The sequence below is a fragment of the Barbatula barbatula genome, assembly GCF_947034865.1.
Source record: "Barbatula barbatula genome assembly, chromosome: 18".
Classification (NCBI taxonomy): domain Eukaryota; kingdom Metazoa; phylum Chordata; class Actinopteri; order Cypriniformes; family Nemacheilidae; genus Barbatula; species Barbatula barbatula.
The window spans coordinates 5200364-5220691 of NC_136781.1; the positions used below are offsets into that span (position 1 = coordinate 5200364).

At 37.2% G+C, this 20328-nt stretch overlaps 1 protein-coding gene across 2 annotated transcripts in view; it reads left to right on the top strand.

The window, feature by feature from the left end:
- Positions 1–12608, top strand: part of fstl5 (follistatin-like 5) — a 100982-nt gene extending 88374 nt beyond the window's left edge. The window contains exons 14-16 of one of the 2 annotated variants that reach the window (XM_079479273.1): positions 1108–1215; positions 2502–2626; positions 10072–12608. In XM_079479273.1, the coding sequence (XP_079335399.1) occupies positions 1108–1215; positions 2502–2626; positions 10072–10774 (936 nt within the window). In that variant the 3' untranslated portion in view covers positions 10775–12608. The remainder of the gene's footprint in view (positions 1–1107; positions 1216–2501; positions 2627–10071) is intronic. The other variant, XM_079479272.1, reaches the window with a different exon arrangement.
- Positions 12609–20328: the final 7720 nt, after the last annotated feature.

Consider the following 20328-nt stretch of genomic DNA (forward strand, 5'->3'; position numbering starts at 1 on the left):
TTATAAATTTGTTTATCTGGGCCAAAGACGTTCAATTATTGATTCTAATAAAGAGTGCTGAAATAACGATTTGACATGCACATCTTCTCCAACAGATACTTCATAGAAACAGTTTGCTTTGCTTTTACCATAATGCCAATGGACAAATGCCATTGTCCAAGAAAGCCATGCAAAATACTTACATTGTGGAGTATTTTACAATAAATGCCACGTCAGGTGAATACAGAGCACCTGGAGAGAAAAGAGAAAGAGAGCGTAATCATTTTTGCAATTTGCACAAAAAAAAATATTCGTGTGCATCCATGTAAGCACAATGAGGTATGAGAATTGCACAGTAAGGCCATCAGTGCACCAAATGAATCATTACGTTCCCAGTGGAATATATTCAGTCAGGTGACATGGAATAAATATGGATGCACAGCTATTATTACAAACGGGCCGTGCTATTGTTGCTGTCAGCATTCCATTTAAATGCACACCCATAAGCAAGCTCTTCACGTCCAGATGTTCAGCCGGGCGTGAGATGCGTTTTGTCCGTCATGGCCAATTGCTGTGGTGGTCTTGTAACTTTGATTGTGACTTTTGTAGAATGTCAGAAAGCGTGGGCTTTTAGTAAAGGAGAATCTGTGCTGTGAATTACAGTAATGAGTTTTCACAGGAGCTCTTTAGAAATAAGCAATGTGAAAAATGGATCAATTTCTCAAAGTCTTGAGATGATTTTGAAATTCTACTTTACTAAATGATAGAAAAATGCATAGATCCTTTCCAAACATTTTGTAATGTAATTGCAGCATCTTAATTTTTGCAAGGATGTGAAATATTTGAGTAATTGTGTTCTAGATAGATAGGACGACGCGAATATTGCAGTTAAAAAGATTGCTTTTCTTTTTGCATTCATGAGAAAGTTTTGCGTCTTTCATAAGTCAATTTCAAAAGTCTATTTCAATATTCACATAGTTAAAAGTATGTCATTCAACTAGATACTTTCGCTTTTAACGAAGTAAAATTTTGACAGTATCCATACTTTCACTTTATAATTACTGTAATAATTTAACAAAAACTTTTTAGTTGAGTTTTTCACCTCTATTAATCTGTTGTTGTCAATAGACTGTGAGCACGGACCATGTTCCAGTGATGCTGCACTATGACAAGTCACATGACCAGGTTTGGATTCTGAGCTGGGGAGACCTCGAGAAAAACTTTCCAACACTCCAGGTACGCTAAATTCATCACAGACACAGCTGAAAAACAGCCTTTCCTGCCGTCACTACTAATGTTAAAACTTTCCTTCCCTGTCCATTTAAAAGAGTTTATATTACCATCCTGTGACTGCATTCACAGTTTCTGAAAAATGCTCTGAAATAGGATCACTAGTTCTGTCTACTGTCCCATCTGCCTTTCGTGGAGGAGAGCATAGATAATAAAAGGCATGCTAAATATAATATTGTAATGCACAATAACATTCAAAAAGTGTTTTTTTGGCACTTAACTGCCTGGTTTCACAGACAAGGCTTAAGTCAAGTCCTAGAATTAAATCAAGTTTGAGCTGTCCTAACTTAAAATATCTTGCCCTGACATATTTTATAAATATAAAACTGCCATTGTTTTGTCTCAAGATGCACATTAACGTTTTTTTTCTCATTGACTTCTGTAAAATGACTTAAAGTGGCCGTATCTCAGACAGTTTCTACATATCTATGGTTAATCTTGAGTACTTACAGAATAGTTTCGCACTCTTCAACTTTCAGTAGAGTCTTTGTAGTTTGATCACATTTATAAACGACAGACACGGCTGTTCGAAGTTAATTTCTAAATGTTTTATTTCCTTTTTACAACTTTGCGATCAGAATCGATAAGCAGAATCGGAATTAGAATTGATAACATTCAAACATTACTCAACCCTATATTTATAAACAATATATAAATATTACAGTATACAGACAAAATATATACATAATGCTTAAACAACACTGTTATTTGAGACGTAATACTGGCATTAATGTATTAAAATTTTCATTTTATGCAGCTCAATTAAATTATTAATGTAGCTGAAATAGGTAATCAAAAAAACTATTCTGAATAAACATGCATTGCCCGAAAAGTGTTACAATTATCCCTGCTCTCCCTAGAAGAGATGTTCCTGCTGTGTGTGTTTTGATGATTTCAGTTGACACTTTTAGAGCGTTTGCAAAGTGATGTAAAATTGAACCAGCACAGCGAGGAATCTCAGTGGGGTAACGTATCACATGATTGGCACTGTTATGGTCCCCATAATGCAAAGCTTTGGCTAATCATAGTCAGAGTACATCAGTTCCTTAAGAAAAGGGTAATTCTGGCCTTCTGAGCTGTCATAAAAGTTAACAGAGTACTGCTTATTACAGTGTTTACAACGAGGTTGCCTGAGTAAGTAAATCTCACTGTAGTGTTTATTTGGCTCTATGTGTGTGTTTGTGAGAGCTCCAGTAAAAATGCTTGTGTACAGTAAATCTTCTGTGCATCAGGTGATCAGCCAAGCCAGTGGAAGCACGTCCCATCACACCATCCACACCCAACCAGTTGGCAATCGCTTCGACAGGGTGGAGGATTTCTTCATACCTCCCATAAGCCTCACCATCAATCACATCAGGTGAGAACGAGAGAGAGACCTCCAACATCCTTTAGTTATATGAGCTACATATGATCACACCTACTGTAATTATAACTCTACCCGAGAGAAAACAGCTCCAGATCTCTATGGTGTGTAAATTACATTCAGAGACTGACATTTGGATCTTAATAAGTCATTTTGTGCATTCATAGTCACTCACATGGGGAAGTAGCTTTAGCAGCTGTGGAGAGGGACACGGTGAGTTTAAACCCTGAATAAACAGACCAGGAGATATTGGCTGGATATGGAAATCTCATTTGAATTTATTAAAATCTGAGTTGAAGATTACTGAGCATGCATGCTGATCCTCTTACTGCCGTCCATCCCCACCCCCCGTGTACAGACGAATGTTTACCTTTGCTATCATGTCATGCTGATATAAGAAATAATGACTCATTTTCAAGCGCTAGAGAGATGTACTTGTTCTCTACCAAGGAAGAGCAAGTCCCGCTTGCGAGAACAAGAGCACTAAGGCAAACAATGTAAAATGTTCAGATAGAAATGAGAAATGTTTCAGTCTTGGGCTTTGCTTTACAACATGCAAACTTTGGGTATAATACACTGTTAAAAAATTCACCAATTTAAAGGAACAGTTCACCCAAAAATAAACATTCTGTCATGAATTACTCAACCTCACGTTGTTCCAAACCTGTATAATTGGAAGAATGTTAGCAACTGAGATTTCTGGGGCACCATTGACTGCCATAGTAGGAAAAATGTAGTCAAAGTTGCATCAGAACTGTTTGTTTTCCTAAATACTTAAAAATATATATTTTTAGAATGGTGCCTCAGAAATCTCAGTTGCTAACATTTTTCCAAATATGTTTTTCTTTTGTTTTACAGAACAAAGAAATGTTTACAGGTTTGGAACAACTTGAGGTTGAGTTATTCATGACAAAATGTTCATTTTGTTCTTTAAACATCAAAATTTAAGCTTTTAACTTAAATCACATTGGCTTTACAAGTCATTTGAACTAAAAATTGTTGTTGTATTTCGCATAACTTATCAAAATGAATTTATTTCAAATATAACTAAGACAGCGAAATATAGCTTTTTCATGTCAGTTTATTTAGTAATATTTAATAATATTTAGTTTAATGTCAATTTGATTTAACTAAAAAGCTTAAATTCAAAAGCTGCCTTAAATTTTTAAGTTGTATTATTATATTATATATTATTATAATATTTTTAGAAAGGCTGCATTTTTGACAGATACTTTTTGGAGTGTAATATATAGATATACTGTAGCTATGCACATTTGATTTTTTATTAACATTTCAGTGAGTTTGTTGCAGTGCATTATGGGATTACTTTCACAACAGATATAGTGTATGCATGCAGCAATTCATTTTACAAGGTGATCTGTTTGTATGAATTCGTATGATGTAATAGGTTTTTGTGTAATCTGCTTTCTCATCTGTGATGTTTAGGGGATTTTATGTTTCGATATGATTTACAGGAATTCATACAAAATGTAGCTAGCTCATAAAACAGTTATTAATTCTTCTTTAAAGGCATTATAATAATGCGTTGATTGTCTTTGTGTCATTAAGTGTGCCGTTTATGCCTTAAAATAATGCCTACAGACTTCATTAGGTATTACCACAGAGCTTTAGATCCTAAGAGGTGACACTAATAGAGATTCTTTCCAAAACCAAATCAATTTAAAGCATATTTGCAGCATCCAATGAGAAAATTCAGTCAGATTAGTATAACTGAGATTCATTGAACAATGAGTTTTTATGCAACACTGAATTATTACAAGATTTCTGTCATTTGCAATCTGTTCAGTAATAGAAGTTTGTGTTTCCATGGTCGAGCACTTAAGTGCGTCTCTTTCTGTTGTTTCTTTATTCTGTTGTATAAATATTGTGGAATGAATACACGGCAGTTCAATAACAGAGCTCTTATCACAGCTAGTGACCAGCTTTTGTTGAAGGACATGAGAGATCAGAGTTTCACAATAGAGAGTTCATCCAGAGGATACAGCGTAATGCACAAAACATGTTTAATTTGCAATCCATCCAGAGACTGGAAGTCGCATGGCTCGCGCACACACACACCCAACAACTTACAAGCTTCCTTCTCATAGAAGAGTTAGCAAACCATGCAGTTCGCTTTTATCTCAATATTTACTCCCAGGGATATAAATTCTTTGTGCTTGTTATTTCCACACTGCAATTTGGTTCCCTGTCATCGGAGTTCAGTAAACATCTGCCTCGTTTTTCCTGAATAAACTGCGGAACTCGCCTGAGGGTATGTACACTGTTTTGGCTCTCTGCCTCAAGAGGCTGGTGACATTTAGCGGTGTTGTCCTGTCTCTGATGGGGTAATGTGTTGCAGTGTTCCACGTCAACAGAGTGCACCATCAGCGCTCCACCCTGCAATAGAGGTTAACTCCAGTGTAAAGAATTATAGCCCTGTGATGTTCGCCTGGCACAAGTCTGGATTTATCACATCATCGTTCGGGTCAAGAAGTAGAGTTTCTTTGAAAAGCCTGTTATATAACATGTTTGAGGAATTACATCATTGGTCAACTAAGGGGAAATAAGACAGAGAGAGGAGGAATATACACTGTGTTAGATAACTCAAAGAATGTGAACAAACAGGGTTATTCCAGTTTTTTTCACTAAAGTGCAGTTATTGGCAAAACCCTAAAATATATTAAATGGAAATTGTTTATTATTGTCTTTTATTATAATTATTTTATTATAATTCTCATTCTTTGTAATATGTTGAACATTATTATTATGGATTAAGTATTAATTAGGAATAGTTGTAAGACTTTATATTATTATTATTGTTGTGGTCTTTATTACTGTAATTACTGGCAGAAACGTAAGACATATTACATGGAAATCGTATTTTATTATTTTTTATTAATATTTCTACAACTTAATTTTATAAATAGTACATTATTGTTATAATTTTTATGGAATTATTGTTGTAGTAGGTTTTTTATTAGGAATCATTTTAACACATTTTATATTGTTGTTGTTATCATTATTACTGTTTTTATTATTATTAATTACTGTTAATTCTATTCTTTATATATTTCATTATTATTGTTATTAGTTGGTATAACTTTTGTTTTTTAAATGTGTTAATGTTAGGTTAACATTTAAATTGTTGAAAACACATTCAAATTAAAGACCCTTATTGTAAATTGTTATCCCAGGAAAAAATAGTGCACTAAAATACACTTTATTTAATAGCAAACTTCCGTGAGCTATTTTCTATTCTAACTCATTAGGTTTGTGCTTATAAAATATAGTCTATAGTTTTCATGCTGTTTCAAAATAGCACAGTTAAACACTTTACATTTACAAATTTAAAGTTGAAATGATACATTAAGATATATATTTGTGTCTATCAAAACATAAAAAATATATGCATGCTAGAACAACATTTTACACATAAAAGCCTGTGAATACTAACTGGGGTCACCAAGGGGCTGCATTCATTGTTCATGTCTTTGAAGGAAAGTTGTGTAATCCGCTGGAAAATATAATATGATCTTCTACTGGTAAATAGCAGCAGTGTTGTGTGTACTGAATGCTGTTGTAAGGGAGAATGTGTTGTGATCCGTGATCCAATTATACTTCATACTTTCCTCATTTAAAATGCCTCGTATGTTTTGAATTCATCCGTGGCGGTGAATTGTTCAGGAGGGATTTATAAAGGGGAAAGAGACTCTATGTGGCATTTCAGTCAGGTTGTCAAATTATAACAACATTTACAAACCTTCACACTGGGAAAATAATAACCTAGGAGTCCCGTTCACGGCATTCATTGACTTACTGTCACGCTTTTATCCACAAGCAGCCTTCGGGCGAACATGTTTGTGTATAACCAGCAAGCAATAAATATCTGTATTTTTTTGGTTTATTCCTTTTTTAATTGTACAGTAAGCCTTTTGTAAATTCTTATTACATATTTTCCAGGATCTAAAGGGTAAGTTGGATAAATATTGAATAGATTTGTATAAATGAAAGTCTGCTGATGGATAACGAAATGTTTATTTTTCGGCGTAAAAAGGGTTGTTTTGAGATGCCTGAGGTGAAAATGCAGCAAAGCATTGATTCACGAGAGCAAAGTGCTTCAATTAATTGCTCTACAGTGGTGATGTAAACAAACCCATGGCAAATCGCAAACTATACACAATGCTACACATCTACAATGTGTTATATTATGATATTATAGAGCTGCCCTGTATATTAACTATGGTGGCTTTATTCCTCTGGCTATAGATATCCTGAAGAGAGAGCTGTGTGTGTCAACTCTAAAAGATATATGTGACTCTTAAGAATCTGCTTCTGGTACCATGAGATACATCATCTCATGCCCCTGTAGAAATGTTTTGCTCCTTGCTGCCGCTGGGAAACCTGTTTCTAATCACTGTTCAGTGATGCATGTTTCCCTGTGGCTCTCACAAGGGGCTGCATCAAACATACATCTGTAAAACAATGTTGAATACGTGATTGCAAAAAGCATTTTTAGTGATCCCCCTGGCATTCAAGCCTCTGGTCTTTTTACAAAACAAAGAGTTTGGTTTGTGTTTGGAACAAGCCGGCTCTGTAAATCTTCAGAATTGGATACAGCGCTTATGGCGAATCCCACATATTTACGTGTCTGCTTTGGTAGACGTTTTCATCCAAACGGATTTACACAGTTCACAATATACATGTTGTCACTTGTACATGAATCCTTCAGAAATTGAACCCATGACTGTGCCAACGCCATCTAACAGTTGTGCTACTGGAGTGTCTTCTGAAAGAAATGTATGCAGTAATCAGTACATCTGATTCGTGAAATAGAAAGTACAATAAAGTAATACTGTACACTCTTAAGATAAATTGTTCTAAATAGTATCAAAAAGCAGATACCAGAATCCTTTTGGGTGCTAAAAGAAACCTTTTTCAAGTAAAGAAATAAGCATATTTTAGCATAAAAGCAGTAGAAATTACATAACAAAAAATGTACAGAAATAAAATTATATACAGTATATAACCAGGAAAATTTAAAAGAATAGATGGTTACTATTTGAATATTACCAAGCTGCAAGATTATACAACAAGCAGTGCAGCCAAGAAGTCAGACAGGCAATACAATTATTTCATCTTATATTGTTTGCTATGTTAAGTGGCAAATACTACATCCATTATGTTTATGTGTGATAACGATTTTGAGATTCTGGCCAAACAAAAGTAGGGTCTGGCATGGGGCTCAAATTTGCCGGCCATTTGCAGGCCATGGTCATAACATATTCCCACCTTGCTATGGCCGTGGTCATCATCCATTAAAGCCTATTGAGATTGTCTGAACGTACCAAAAGTTTGGCTTGCATGTAATTTCCCACGCCTTAATGAGAGTTAAACCGAGTTTATATTGTTTGGCTCAAATGATCGTTGTTTGAATCTGAATCTCTTACTCCATACAGCACTACATGTACAAGAAGTCTAGGTGTTTGGTTTGACAACAATCTTAAAGTTGATTAGTGGATAAGTTCTGGGGTCAAGTCCTGTTTTATCATCTTCGACTCAGACGACGGTGAAGCCCTTTTTGTCTCTCAAGAAGTTTGAAATGGTTATGCATAGTTTTGTAACATCTCGATTGGATTACTGCAACACATATGCATTTGGTTCAGAATGCAGTGGATCGGGTTCTTTGCGGGAAGCACAAACATGAGTCTATCCCATCTCTTTTGATTTCATTGCATTGGCTGCCTGTCAAATACAGAATAGATTTAAAATGTTTAATGTACGTATGTATAAATCTCTTCATAATCAGGCTCCACAGTACCTATCTGAGTTATACACTCAGTCATGAGCTCTCAGATCTGACTCTGGCTTCATACAAGTTCCCAGGTCACATTTTAAAAAGGTGATCGTGCGTTTTCTGTGGTTGGCCCTAAGTTCTGGAATAGTCTCCTAGTTCACATCAGAACTGCCTCAAGTTTATCTATTTTTAAGTCTACTCTTAAAATGTATTTCTTCTCCTTGGCATTTAATATTGACCTGGTATGCGATGATGAACCTTATACATTTCAAAATGTGTGTTGTTATAGTCTGTGTTTTATTACTTAGAATTGTATTGACCTGTTGTCTTGCATACCCTGTAGAGCACTTTGGTCGACTTTGGTTGTACTATAAAAAGAAATGTTGTATTGTATTGTAAAGAACCTTTCAAATTTTATAAAATTTTTATATTTTTGTTGATCTTTTTTAATCCTGATGTGCTGAAATATGTGATTAATTGTTTTTCCTATCATACATTCATTTTTTTGCATAATAATAATAACTATTCATAATAATAGTGATAATTTTATTATTATAATGAATCATAATAATAATGATTTATAATGAAACTTATTTACACATTAATTTATTATACTACAAATGAAAGTACTTCACCAATTACCAAAAGTAATCAACAAGTGAGTATATCAGTCTGTGAGGCAGTTTAGACATCTTTGTTAGGTTTGTTATGTATAGTTTTGCTTCATCTCTTTGCAGTTCTTCCTTGTAGTGTTGATTAGATGTTTAACACTCTTTCTCATTCATTTCCCCCCAAATCTGTGAGCTACCTCATCTTCTTTCAAGACCTAATCATTTTCAAATGAAGCACTGAGTGTATCATCACAGTCAAAATGGCCTGATCTGTGACAAATGGACACATACCGATTGCCAATTGATGGAGCTCATCACACGCGATGATAATCTGTCTCATCAGTCCGTGACAGACATGCTCTGTTGGTATGACATTGACTCTGGCTGGGCCACATTCTCAAGTGTATAAAAGAAGATGGATGTGAGGGTTTAAGATTTGCGCTCGAATTGATTGTAGAGCATGCAGATTTAATTGAGCTTTGTCAGATCCCTCGTTTCACTTACCAACTTTATTTTTTCCTTTGTTCATTTGAGATTTTATGATCGGTAATAATTGGGCTCTATTGGATTTTGACAAAGTGTGGTTTATTAATTTTTGAATGGAAATCAATTATAGTGCCAGACATTTGGCTGGAGATATTTAGCATGGACTGATGAACAGAGGTGTAACATTGCATTCTATTCTAAACGCCTCTCTGCAGATCTCAACTGAAAGTTTGAATGTTTAGTATCTCATAACTGTGTCTCAGTCTAGATCAGCTCACACAAAAGCTTAGTTTGTTACTTTGAAAGTGGCAAGTACTTCTTATCCGAAGCAGCTTGGACTTCATTAATAGTAAGCTCAATGCCCTTAGGGTAACATTACTCAGGTGCACAATAGCATTCGATTCAGATCGAGAGAGACACTAACTTGAAGCTTTTACAATTACTGCACGTGCTTTGTTAAACATTAAAACATTGAATTTAATTGAAACATTAAACACACTGCATAAAATACTGCATTTTAATATATTCTAACATCCTCTCTATTCTAGGTTTGGAATTATCCTCCACAAGAATGAACCAGCTCTTCACAAGATTGACTTGGAAACCACTTCTTACGTGAAGAACATTAGTCTGAAGGACTACGATTGCATCCCACAATCCCTCGCCTACACACATCTGGGTGGATACTACTTTGTCAACTGTCGTCCAGACTCGACAGGTGCAGTACGGCCACAATTAATCATCGACAGCGTTACGGACAATGTCATTGGTCCTAATGGGGTCGTGAGCGGCACACCTTATGTGTCACCTGATGGCCACTATCTGGTAAGCGTGGATGACCGTGATGGGCTCATGCTTTTGCAGCACGTGTCCATGCGGGGCGAGATTGGTCAGCCCTTTGACATTCACACCAACTTGCACCTGTCTGATCTCGCCTTCATGCCCTCTTTCACCGAGGCTAACCAGTACAATGTGTTCGGCAGCTCCAGCCAGCAAACGGATGCTCTTTTTGTGGAGCTTAGCACTGGTAATGTGAAGATGATCAAGAGTCTAAAACAGCCCACACCGTCAGCACAGTGGCTCTGGAGCCGGAAGAACAGGGTGATGACTGGAAGTGGCCTGTTCGGACAGTATCTCATGACCCCTTCCCAAAGCTCCCTATTTATACTGGATGGACGCCTAGATAAGCTAAACTGCGAGATCACTGACGTTCCGTTGGGAAACACTGTTGTGTGGGTGGGAGAGGCATAAGTCATGTTTGAAGAAGAGGTAAAAGGTTACAGTTTCACTAAATTCGATCTCTGTTTAATTTATTGAGAAAAACATCTCACCGTTTGAAACAAATAACAATTGACTGTTCAAAAACCTGTGTTGGAAATTATCCAAATGATTGATGGGAAATGCTTTGTATAAGCTAGCCAGGTTTCTGAATCTAATTGCTAAAAAGTAGTTTCTACAAACTAGCACTGTTATCTTTTATTAAGATATTCAGCAGGAATCACTTTCTTTGAAAGTGAGAATAGTTTACCTCTAAAAGTGTGAATCAATTCAACTGATGATACAATGGGCCCATAAACACACAAAAACAACTGCTTAATGTAGTTAATAATTTTCAGAATGTCTTAATTCCCCAACCAACGCTTAAAAGGCTCACATAAAATGCGTTCAGCCCACTTTTTCCAGTGCCTTGAAGGAATATTCACTGAAAAAGAAAAGTAATTATTTCCCCCGAGACTGCGGATTAAACTCTCCCTGGCTTTCCCACATGTGGAATGAAATTGAGACCAAAATTGCTACACTTAAATTTCACCTGTTTATAACTCCTATGGACCCTGAGGCATATCTGGCTTATTATAACAGCATCACGCTGAGAATCTGTCACCCACTGTGGAGATTGAGATGTCTGTAATTTTGTGTTTGACAACTGTAAATTGTTTCAAAAAGTTTGTGTTCAAAACAATGACGAAAACAACAGTGTGACCCCCAAAAACATGTTTTATTAGAACCTTGACAAAAAGACCAATAGAGGTTAGATCAGTGGACCAGTGTCTATAATACAATAAAAACAACATACGGTTACGATCATATTTAATCTTAGTAAGAGATTTTAGAGTTGTTTGGGAAATTCAAGGGCACGTAAAGATTACATGCAACAGAGTCTGCTTTGGTTGCTGGTGCGTTGTGTGATGTTAGACATAATTTAAGCATCGTAAGGGTTACATAGCTGGTGAACATTTAATTTAAAGTTTCTAATGAAAGTCACAATGCTACAAGCGCACTAACAAATGAATTGTAGTGTCTGTAGGAAGCACAAACGCGTGCTCACAATGTTGAAATATTTCCTCAATGGACAGTCTATGCATACATTGACATGCAAGCCAAGAGGCTGCACGGATTAAGCTTTCCCCTCCAAATTACCTACATTATGGTCGGATTTAGTAATTGGCCATATTTTTATGTTTTAGTTGATAGATTTTGTATAAACAGTTATTCAAGCTTTTTATTGGACCCTATTTACTTCCCCCTACATAATTATGACTGTTTTGATTTTTCGCAAGTTTTACTTCTGTAAATAGGAGATGCTCAAGTACAATACCCTTGCTAGCCTAAATCTTTTTAAGTGGTTTGGTTTGTTTTCCTCATTTATATTTATGAAAAAAAGAACCGCACCGTCTTTTTTTCACAGATGACCAAGTACATTGTGATGTCATTCCCAGAGATTTCATCAGCCCCATGTAGCCATGTATGTTAATTCTTGTGGTTGTTATTTATGTAGAGAAACATGCTTGACATTTTGGCAGTTAAATAAAGCCTATAACTTTGAAAGAAAATGTCCTGGGTATTCTTTTATTGTTATTTATATTAGTTATTCAGCTTTTAGAGTGAAGGATTTGAAACCCCAATTCTGGTGAATGTATTCATTAGTACATTCAAACTAATGCATTCAGTTGTAAATGTTAACCTGGAAAGCATTTAATGAATCATTCAGGAGTTATAAAGATCAAATGTTGTTTATCTTGAAGAACGTCACTATTTACAATGGAATCATTTATCGTGCTCCAATAAATAACCACACTTAATTCATAAATGTCTTTATATAAGCTCATTTTGTGAAGCAAAAAACCCATCCATTGAAAAAAAGGAAGTAAAAACATCCCACAGGGAATGAAAACAAAAGCCAAGGTTAAATATAAGACAAAGAACGAACGACAGGTGCGGTCTGACGAGGCGTATATCGCCGTGAGTGAAGCTGATTGCTGCACCACAAGGGAAAGAGGTGACTGGACAAAAACAAACCCCACATGGGGACTGCACAGGAGTAATCAGGGAGGAGGAAAGCGAAACAAAGGTATGGAATGTAACAGAATCCTCCCCTCACGGATGCCTCCTGGCATCTCCGAGAGACTCCCCACGAGACCAGTGGAATTGGTCAATGAGAACTCGGTCCAGTATGTCGCAAGCTGGAATCATGTATCTCTCCTCCGGACCTTGGCCTCCCAGTCTACCAAATACTGATGGCCTCCACCTCATCGCCTAAAATTGAGGAGTCGGCACACACGGTGCACGGTGGGGGGGGGGGGGGGGGCGGTTGGAGCTCTTACTCACCTCGGCAGACCGAGGAGGCTGAGACAAACTTGTGAGAACAGCTGTTGACCAGCGAATGACAATGGCAAGCTAATGTGGACGAGTGCCACCACTGGAGGACACATGTTCGAACCAACCCGGGAACAAAAAACAAGTCCTCTGGACACTCCACCAGGACGGTGATGCCTTTAAATGCCTGGCAAACCATGTACTCCACCCCAGGTGACTGTCGCAACCACCCGGGAGACGATCTGGGTCTTGAACATCTGAGAGAGTGCTTCGGGTTTGCTCTTCTTGCTCCCTGGGCGGTAGGAGATGGTTGCCCCTGTAAGAGTTTGAAAGCTGAAGACATCAGTGGTAAAGGTGGCTATTCTTCAAACTGATGTCATTCAGCCCCCAATAATCGATACAGGTACGAAGCAAACCATCCTTTTTCCCCACGAAGACAGACTCCGCCCCAGCTGATGAGGAAGAGGGACGAAGGAGCCCGGCTCCCAGATTATCACTTATGTATCACTCCATGGCCACTCTCTCGGGACTGGAGAGCGAGTAAAGGTGCCCCTTTGGTGGAGAAGTACCTGGTAGCAGTTTGATCACACAATCATATGAGCGGTGCTGAGGAAGTGATGCAGCTTGGGACCTAATGAACACCGCTCTCAGGTAGTGGTAAGCCTCCGGAACACTTGCCAGGTTCACAGGCTCCTAATAAAGGGGCAGAAATAAGAGGTGGCAAGGCAGACGACAAACATTGATACGAACAAAAAGGACTCCACTCGATGACCACACGGCGTGTCCAGTTGATAACGGTGGTGTATCAGGCCAACTTACAACGATCCAATCAATTTGGGGAGGGCAACATGAAGTTCTGCCCTACTTTTTTTCAAATTTCAGAAGCCGTTTCACTCGGATGTACGTCACGATACGGAAAAGAAGACAATGGCAACGTCTGTTTCATGGTGACTTTAAAGCAGCACAATTTAAGTTATCATACACATCTGTAGCACAAATGTTGAAAGACAAGTTGCAGAAAGATGTCGAGTAGGCCTACACTAAGGAATCAAAACGAACCCCTAACCCTGCGTATAAGCAATATCGATAGCGATGGGCTGGGATGGGAATATAGCTGTAACAACGAGCTAATGTATCAGCATGAATGTCGCATCAATGTCACAGTCGTTAGCCTAGCGTACCTGTCTGAGCACGAGCTATAAAACACCTGCCTGAAGTGATAACGAAGACAAATAATCACATTCCTTAATGATGCTGCTCATTTGCTCTGCAGAGGAGTGTTAATTAAACTTTTGTGAAGTTTATAAGACTCCTTACAGGGGACCTTGCTAAAGGACACGTGAACACGCCGTTGAATTCCTCACCAATGCTACATTTCTCATCATAGCACGGCACATCCTAAAACAACCTCGATGCTATATGTCTACTAGGCCTCCATTTCATTTCAGGTGGTTTCTCATAATTACAAATCACACATTCACCTCACATTTGTCAGCCGCTGTCAGGTAGGGGGTGGGCATCTACAGAGATTGCGGGTGCTAGTGTGTTAGCGCCATCATTCATCTCTGAACATGGCTGCGAACAGAAGCCAGCTAATTGAGTCACAAATCAAAAGGACCTGAAGTATACAGGCTCAGAAAGCATGAGGGGGTGAGTGAATGAGTGCACTTCATCCCTACGAGCCTGGGACCTGGGCCAAAGTGCCATCATTAGAGAAAGGTTCCTCATGGTGTCATTTATGAAACTGAATTTACTGACAGACAGATTCATGGCTGTTCTCTCACATGTAGGGTCGCCAGATGAGAGAATATATATATTCATGCCAAGATTAGTAGATGTATATAACATGCACAAATGATATTGGAACAGTCAAATTATTGTTTGACGGAAATGTCATCCTGATGGAATAATTATAGCTTTAAATGACAAATAATGTAGTAAAGCATATTCAAATGCAGTTCTCTTCATATCCCTGAATCCTTCTAGATGATATAATTACATTCCTATATGTAATTTGTGTTTGATACTTATTTCAGACCCCGAGTCCCAGTAGCAGAAGTTCATTTATAACCCAATAAAGCAGCAAATCACACAAAAACAGCAAATACAATCCACACAATCATTTTTAGTTTTTAATGCTTGGTGGAATAGGACTCGGGATACTAAAAAGAAGAAAGCAATCTACCTGAGTGCAGCTCTCAGATAAACAAGTTTTTACAGGTGTTCTTGCTCAGATACACAAGTGACTTAAGAAAAAATTCCAATACGACAAAACCTCTTGGTCATGAAGAAAGAGATACGGTGAAGGGCTGCTACAAACCCAAGCTGCTCACAACACGAAATGGAGGAGGACACAACCAGAAATATATAAAACACGGTCTTGGTGGCGAATATATTAGTGTAGAACTCAAGAGACAGAAGACAGAGGCAGAGCAACAAAATCTGCAGTGTGATTTGACTTAAAATCGCACAACACAGTTTAGCAACTGACAAATACACCTGGGAGAGCTCCGCACAGCCTTTAAAGAAATAGCATAGTGCATAAAGTTGCATGTTAATTTTAATAAACGTTTATAAACGTTTATCAGTGACATGCAGCAAATGGTCCACTGTCATTGACTTAACATTAGGCTATCAGCAGACAGAACTCTATCGAGAACTATTGATTTGAGCTTTGTAGCTTTGAAGCATACTTTGATTTGGATTTGATGCACCCAAAGAAACAATACGATGTGTTGAAGTTTACACAGCATTGACCTTTTGGCATTTGACATCAAAGTACCGCGAGGGTGAAAGCGCAGTATGCATTCATATCATTTACAATAAATGTATGATGTGTTTATGGTGTTACAGATTCACCTGGCTGCAGACATGGAAATGGTATTTCATGTCCTTGAACTGACATTGAACCGTCCTGTTTCTTCTCTCCTTCCTTGAGTATTTCAATCATCCATGCTCGTCCACTAACACATGCTAACACATTTCTAATCTTGAATATTAATGCAACCGAGAGAATAGTTGTCATTGGAGAAACATTCATCATCATTAAGAAGGAAGGTATTGGATGTGATGACTCGGGCTGGAATTAACCTTCTGACTTGCCTTACACTGTCTAATCTCTCTCCTGAAGAACAATTATTTAGTGCTTCATAGATGAGACAATGAGTTATTGAGAGATCAAAGAACAAGGGGGCTTTGCTTTAATTCAGGGGACTCGTTGCATTGTGGAAATTGAGTGCCAGCCACATGTAACTTCAACATTAATCAGAAGTGGCAATTATTTGCTTGATCGGTAAACTGTAGTTTTGCTGAAATATCAGTAGATTCAAAATGTCACAGTGTACTTAATATGTTTTATAGTTTGGTAAGTAGACTTTGTTATAAAACATTGAGAGATGCTGTGTTTGGCAAATTGGTTGGTGAACTAGTTTGGGTCTGTTTATTAGATAAGATTAGATTTTTGTGATGTTTTGATCAAATCACTGTCACTGTGGTGACAGGTATGACATGGATTGATTTTAGTTTTTAGCTCATATAGGCATTACTTACAGGCAGGTCACAACCGTAAGAGAGTCAAACTGATAGGTAATACAGTACCTTAAAAATGGACTGTGTAATAAAAGATTTGAAACGAAAACATATATTTATATAAGCTTTGTTAAACAACACACATGGTGAATGCACTGCATTCTATTAAAGTTCAAATCCATTCTGATTGTTCTATAATGATTTTTACAACACTCAACACATTTTACATCCACAGCAGCTAGATAGAATAGAAATAGCTTCTATAGAAATAGAAAAAAGTGCCTTATAAAGTTGAAAGCAGTTAATGACAAAGTTTTGAGAGTTTTGGCTTATGAGTTTCATTATGTATAGGAACATGATGGAGCCAAGTTAAATATACAGAACATCACCTTTGAATATATGTTTTTACATGAGACCTGGTTTTCTTATAGATAACATCTTTAGAAAAGCTCTCCTTTCCCGAGAGGCAATTGATAGTACATTCTATTAATGACATTTGCCACATTCATTGAATCGGATCCACACGATTTACAGAGCAGGTATGTCATTTGTAATTCACTAAAGCATTAAAGAAATTTTACCTTTCTTGAGAAATGTATCTTCAAACTCACTCTATGTATTTTAAGTGAATTAGTCTTTCATGAATGACAAAAAATGTGTCTTTCTACACGTCATTGAGATTAAGAAGAGTTTAATATACAAGAAGAGATTTATTTTCCTTCTTTATTTTTAACAACAAAATTATTTTAACACACCATAGAAATGAAAAAAGTACATTTGTTAGGGTACATGCATAAATGCCAATTAAACAGCACCGATTGAACAAAAACACATTTCCATTGTTTTAACATTAAAAGATGAGGCCATCTGCAGTGTATTTGCACTTTATACAGGTCAAGCCACATAGCTAGCCTGACCTAAGAGAAAAAAGGGATTTAGAGTTTCTGAGGCAGTCAGGCAAGAGCCCAGATCCTAGAGTCAAACCTATTGAGTCTCCCAGACACGTGTGTGCACACATGCAGGTGTGATTGCTGGGACGGTCTGGGTGGCCACATGTCTGCCAGAATTCTTCTGTGAGGGGTTTAAAGCATTTCCTTACCTCCCACCTGTTAATGCTCTTTGTGCCACTAATACATTCAATTGCTGGTGTTTTGCGACTTTGTTTGTGCAAATCCAGCACAGACGGCAGACATGGTTTCCACTGATTCATGCAAATCCATGTCCTACATTTCCATATGTCAGAAACCTGGGTGGCAGTGAGACTCAGACCATAAAGGTGTGGAAGAAACGAGAATATATGAAGAATCCAAAAATAAAATGAGATGGCACAAAACAAACAATAGATCCCGTGGAAATATTTACACATCACTCTCACCAGCTCTAAGCTGTTGACTGAGCACACACACAAGACTTAACATCAGCGATGGAGATGCTCACCTGTCTCCAGTGTTGGGGTAACCAAACATATCGCTGGTGTCCTTCTGAAACCCCATCTAAATATTTTTTATTTTATAAATTATTAATATTAGTCACCCTTTATGTTTGTCACATGGATTTGCAAATATCGAACCAAAATTATTAAAAACTGCATGTAGACTTTGACAGCACAGTATTTAATCATTTATAAAAACTTTTCGAAGGACAGCGACAAATCGATATATAACTAAACATGATAAAGTTAAAAGTAAGGTTCTTTTGAAAGTTAGGTTCCTTTAAACGGTTTATTTCATAACTACTTAAATTTTATTACATATGTCCTTAGGTAGAATATACTCTAGTGGCCAAAAGTGATGTCCAACTGGAAATGTAATATTTAAATTGAAGGAAATCGAAGATCAACAAAAAATTAGTGATGATCAAATTGAGGGCAATTTATTTCCTGAGTTTTTGCAGTGTATTTTTGTGTATATTAGAACAAAAGATTGCACCGTTATACCTTTTTGTGTTTTGTAAAATACTCCTGATATTTTGATGATTTAATCTAGCCTGCTGGATTATTGAAAGCATATGCTGTATTGTACAAATATGCCCTCCAGACATAACATCTGGCCATAAATGTATGTTGAATTCTAGAAGAAAAACGCATGAAAATACTTCTTTAAGAAAGGCAGTACTTTAATTTCACTCTTTTTACAGCAAAATGCGTCTCTCACAGACTCATTTTTTGTTGGCATCTTCGACAATCCGACCTTTTGACAGCATTTTGTAGTACGTTTGTGTTATTGATTTGTTCACATTGTTCTGGATCCTAAACCCTACATGATTTTCTCTCTGTCATGGCTTCTCCTTTTTGGTTTAAGGGGGTTTTAGCCCTGCTGCTAAAGCCTTTAGGTTCTACTTAGTTCATAGCTTCTCAAAACAGAGTATTAAAAGACTTTGGCGAAGTCTCCTGTACATACTGGGGAGACAATGGACTCCCTCAATCTATATTTCTTTCTTTATCCAGTTGAGAAGCTTTGAAGTTATCCAGCTCTTGGCTCAAAGGCCACGGTCTCCTTCTCTCTCCATCTCTCTTCTTTCTCTCTGACACTTCTGCTCTTAGATTAAGACTGCATATCAATGTTTTCAACACGATCCTTCAGATCTTTTTCTTCACGAGGAGCCTTCAGTCTGTCTGTTCCACCTTATTAGGGTATTTTTCTATGTCTGCCATTTCTGATCGCAAGATACCTTAGCAGAACCAGGGAGGAACAGGTAGTAAAACACACTTTGTACCGTTCTGAATGCTTATTTGACAGATCGCATTCATTGAGTCTCATTCCATGTTTTTCTAACCCAGTCAGCTTTTAAATTCCAACATTGAAAATTCATGTCTTGGAAAGAAAGTCGGCAAAAAAGGCATGCCGACATAGCCGACAGCTCTAGTGAAATTAATTTTTAATGTTGTTTTGAAATAAAACTTTTGTCGTTTCATTCCCTCATATTTTGCAGACATATAAAGCCTGCATTAGATAGTGAAGCCTGATTGGAAAAGATTTGACTAGCGACCAAAAAATAAATGTTCGTTTGTCATAACCTTCCTTTATTGTCCTTTTTTAATCTCACACAGTTCTTGGGGAAATGTACCATTTTAGGATGTAAAAAAAGGTAAAGATGGACAACAATAACAAAAGAGAAAAGAAGATGTTCTTCCTTTAGTCATGGCCCGATAGCTTCTCCCCAGCATTGCAGTGTTTAAGTTACCAATTACGGCGTGAATACATTATTTAGTTACTTGAGCCGTAAAATTAACTGATATTTATAAAGAGGCCATCACATTATTTGTGAATCACTGTATGTGAAATGAACTAGATAAGTGTGATTTAAAAGGTTTGATCAGTTTGTGGCTGAAATAAACCTACAAGCCAAACTGTCAGCTGTGATGCATGGCCGCCGTGGTCATGGCCACATTTATTGTGCCATTTGGTGCATCAGATCGATTGACTATTTGTCTCCTTGGTCAGACTCCAGAAGTCAAGAAAGAGCAGAATACTAATTAACAGAGGACATAATGGAGCAAAATCAGAGCACAATTCAATTAGAATGGTGGTGTGTAATTCCATGCACAGTCTATGTTGTTTTACCATGGAAAAGAATATATAAAGTTACGAGGCAAAAATGACAAAACATTCAGTTTGCACAGCATGGAGGATGCTTCAGGTTTTTTTTTGTGCTGGAAATGAAACCATTTTTGGTGATGTCAC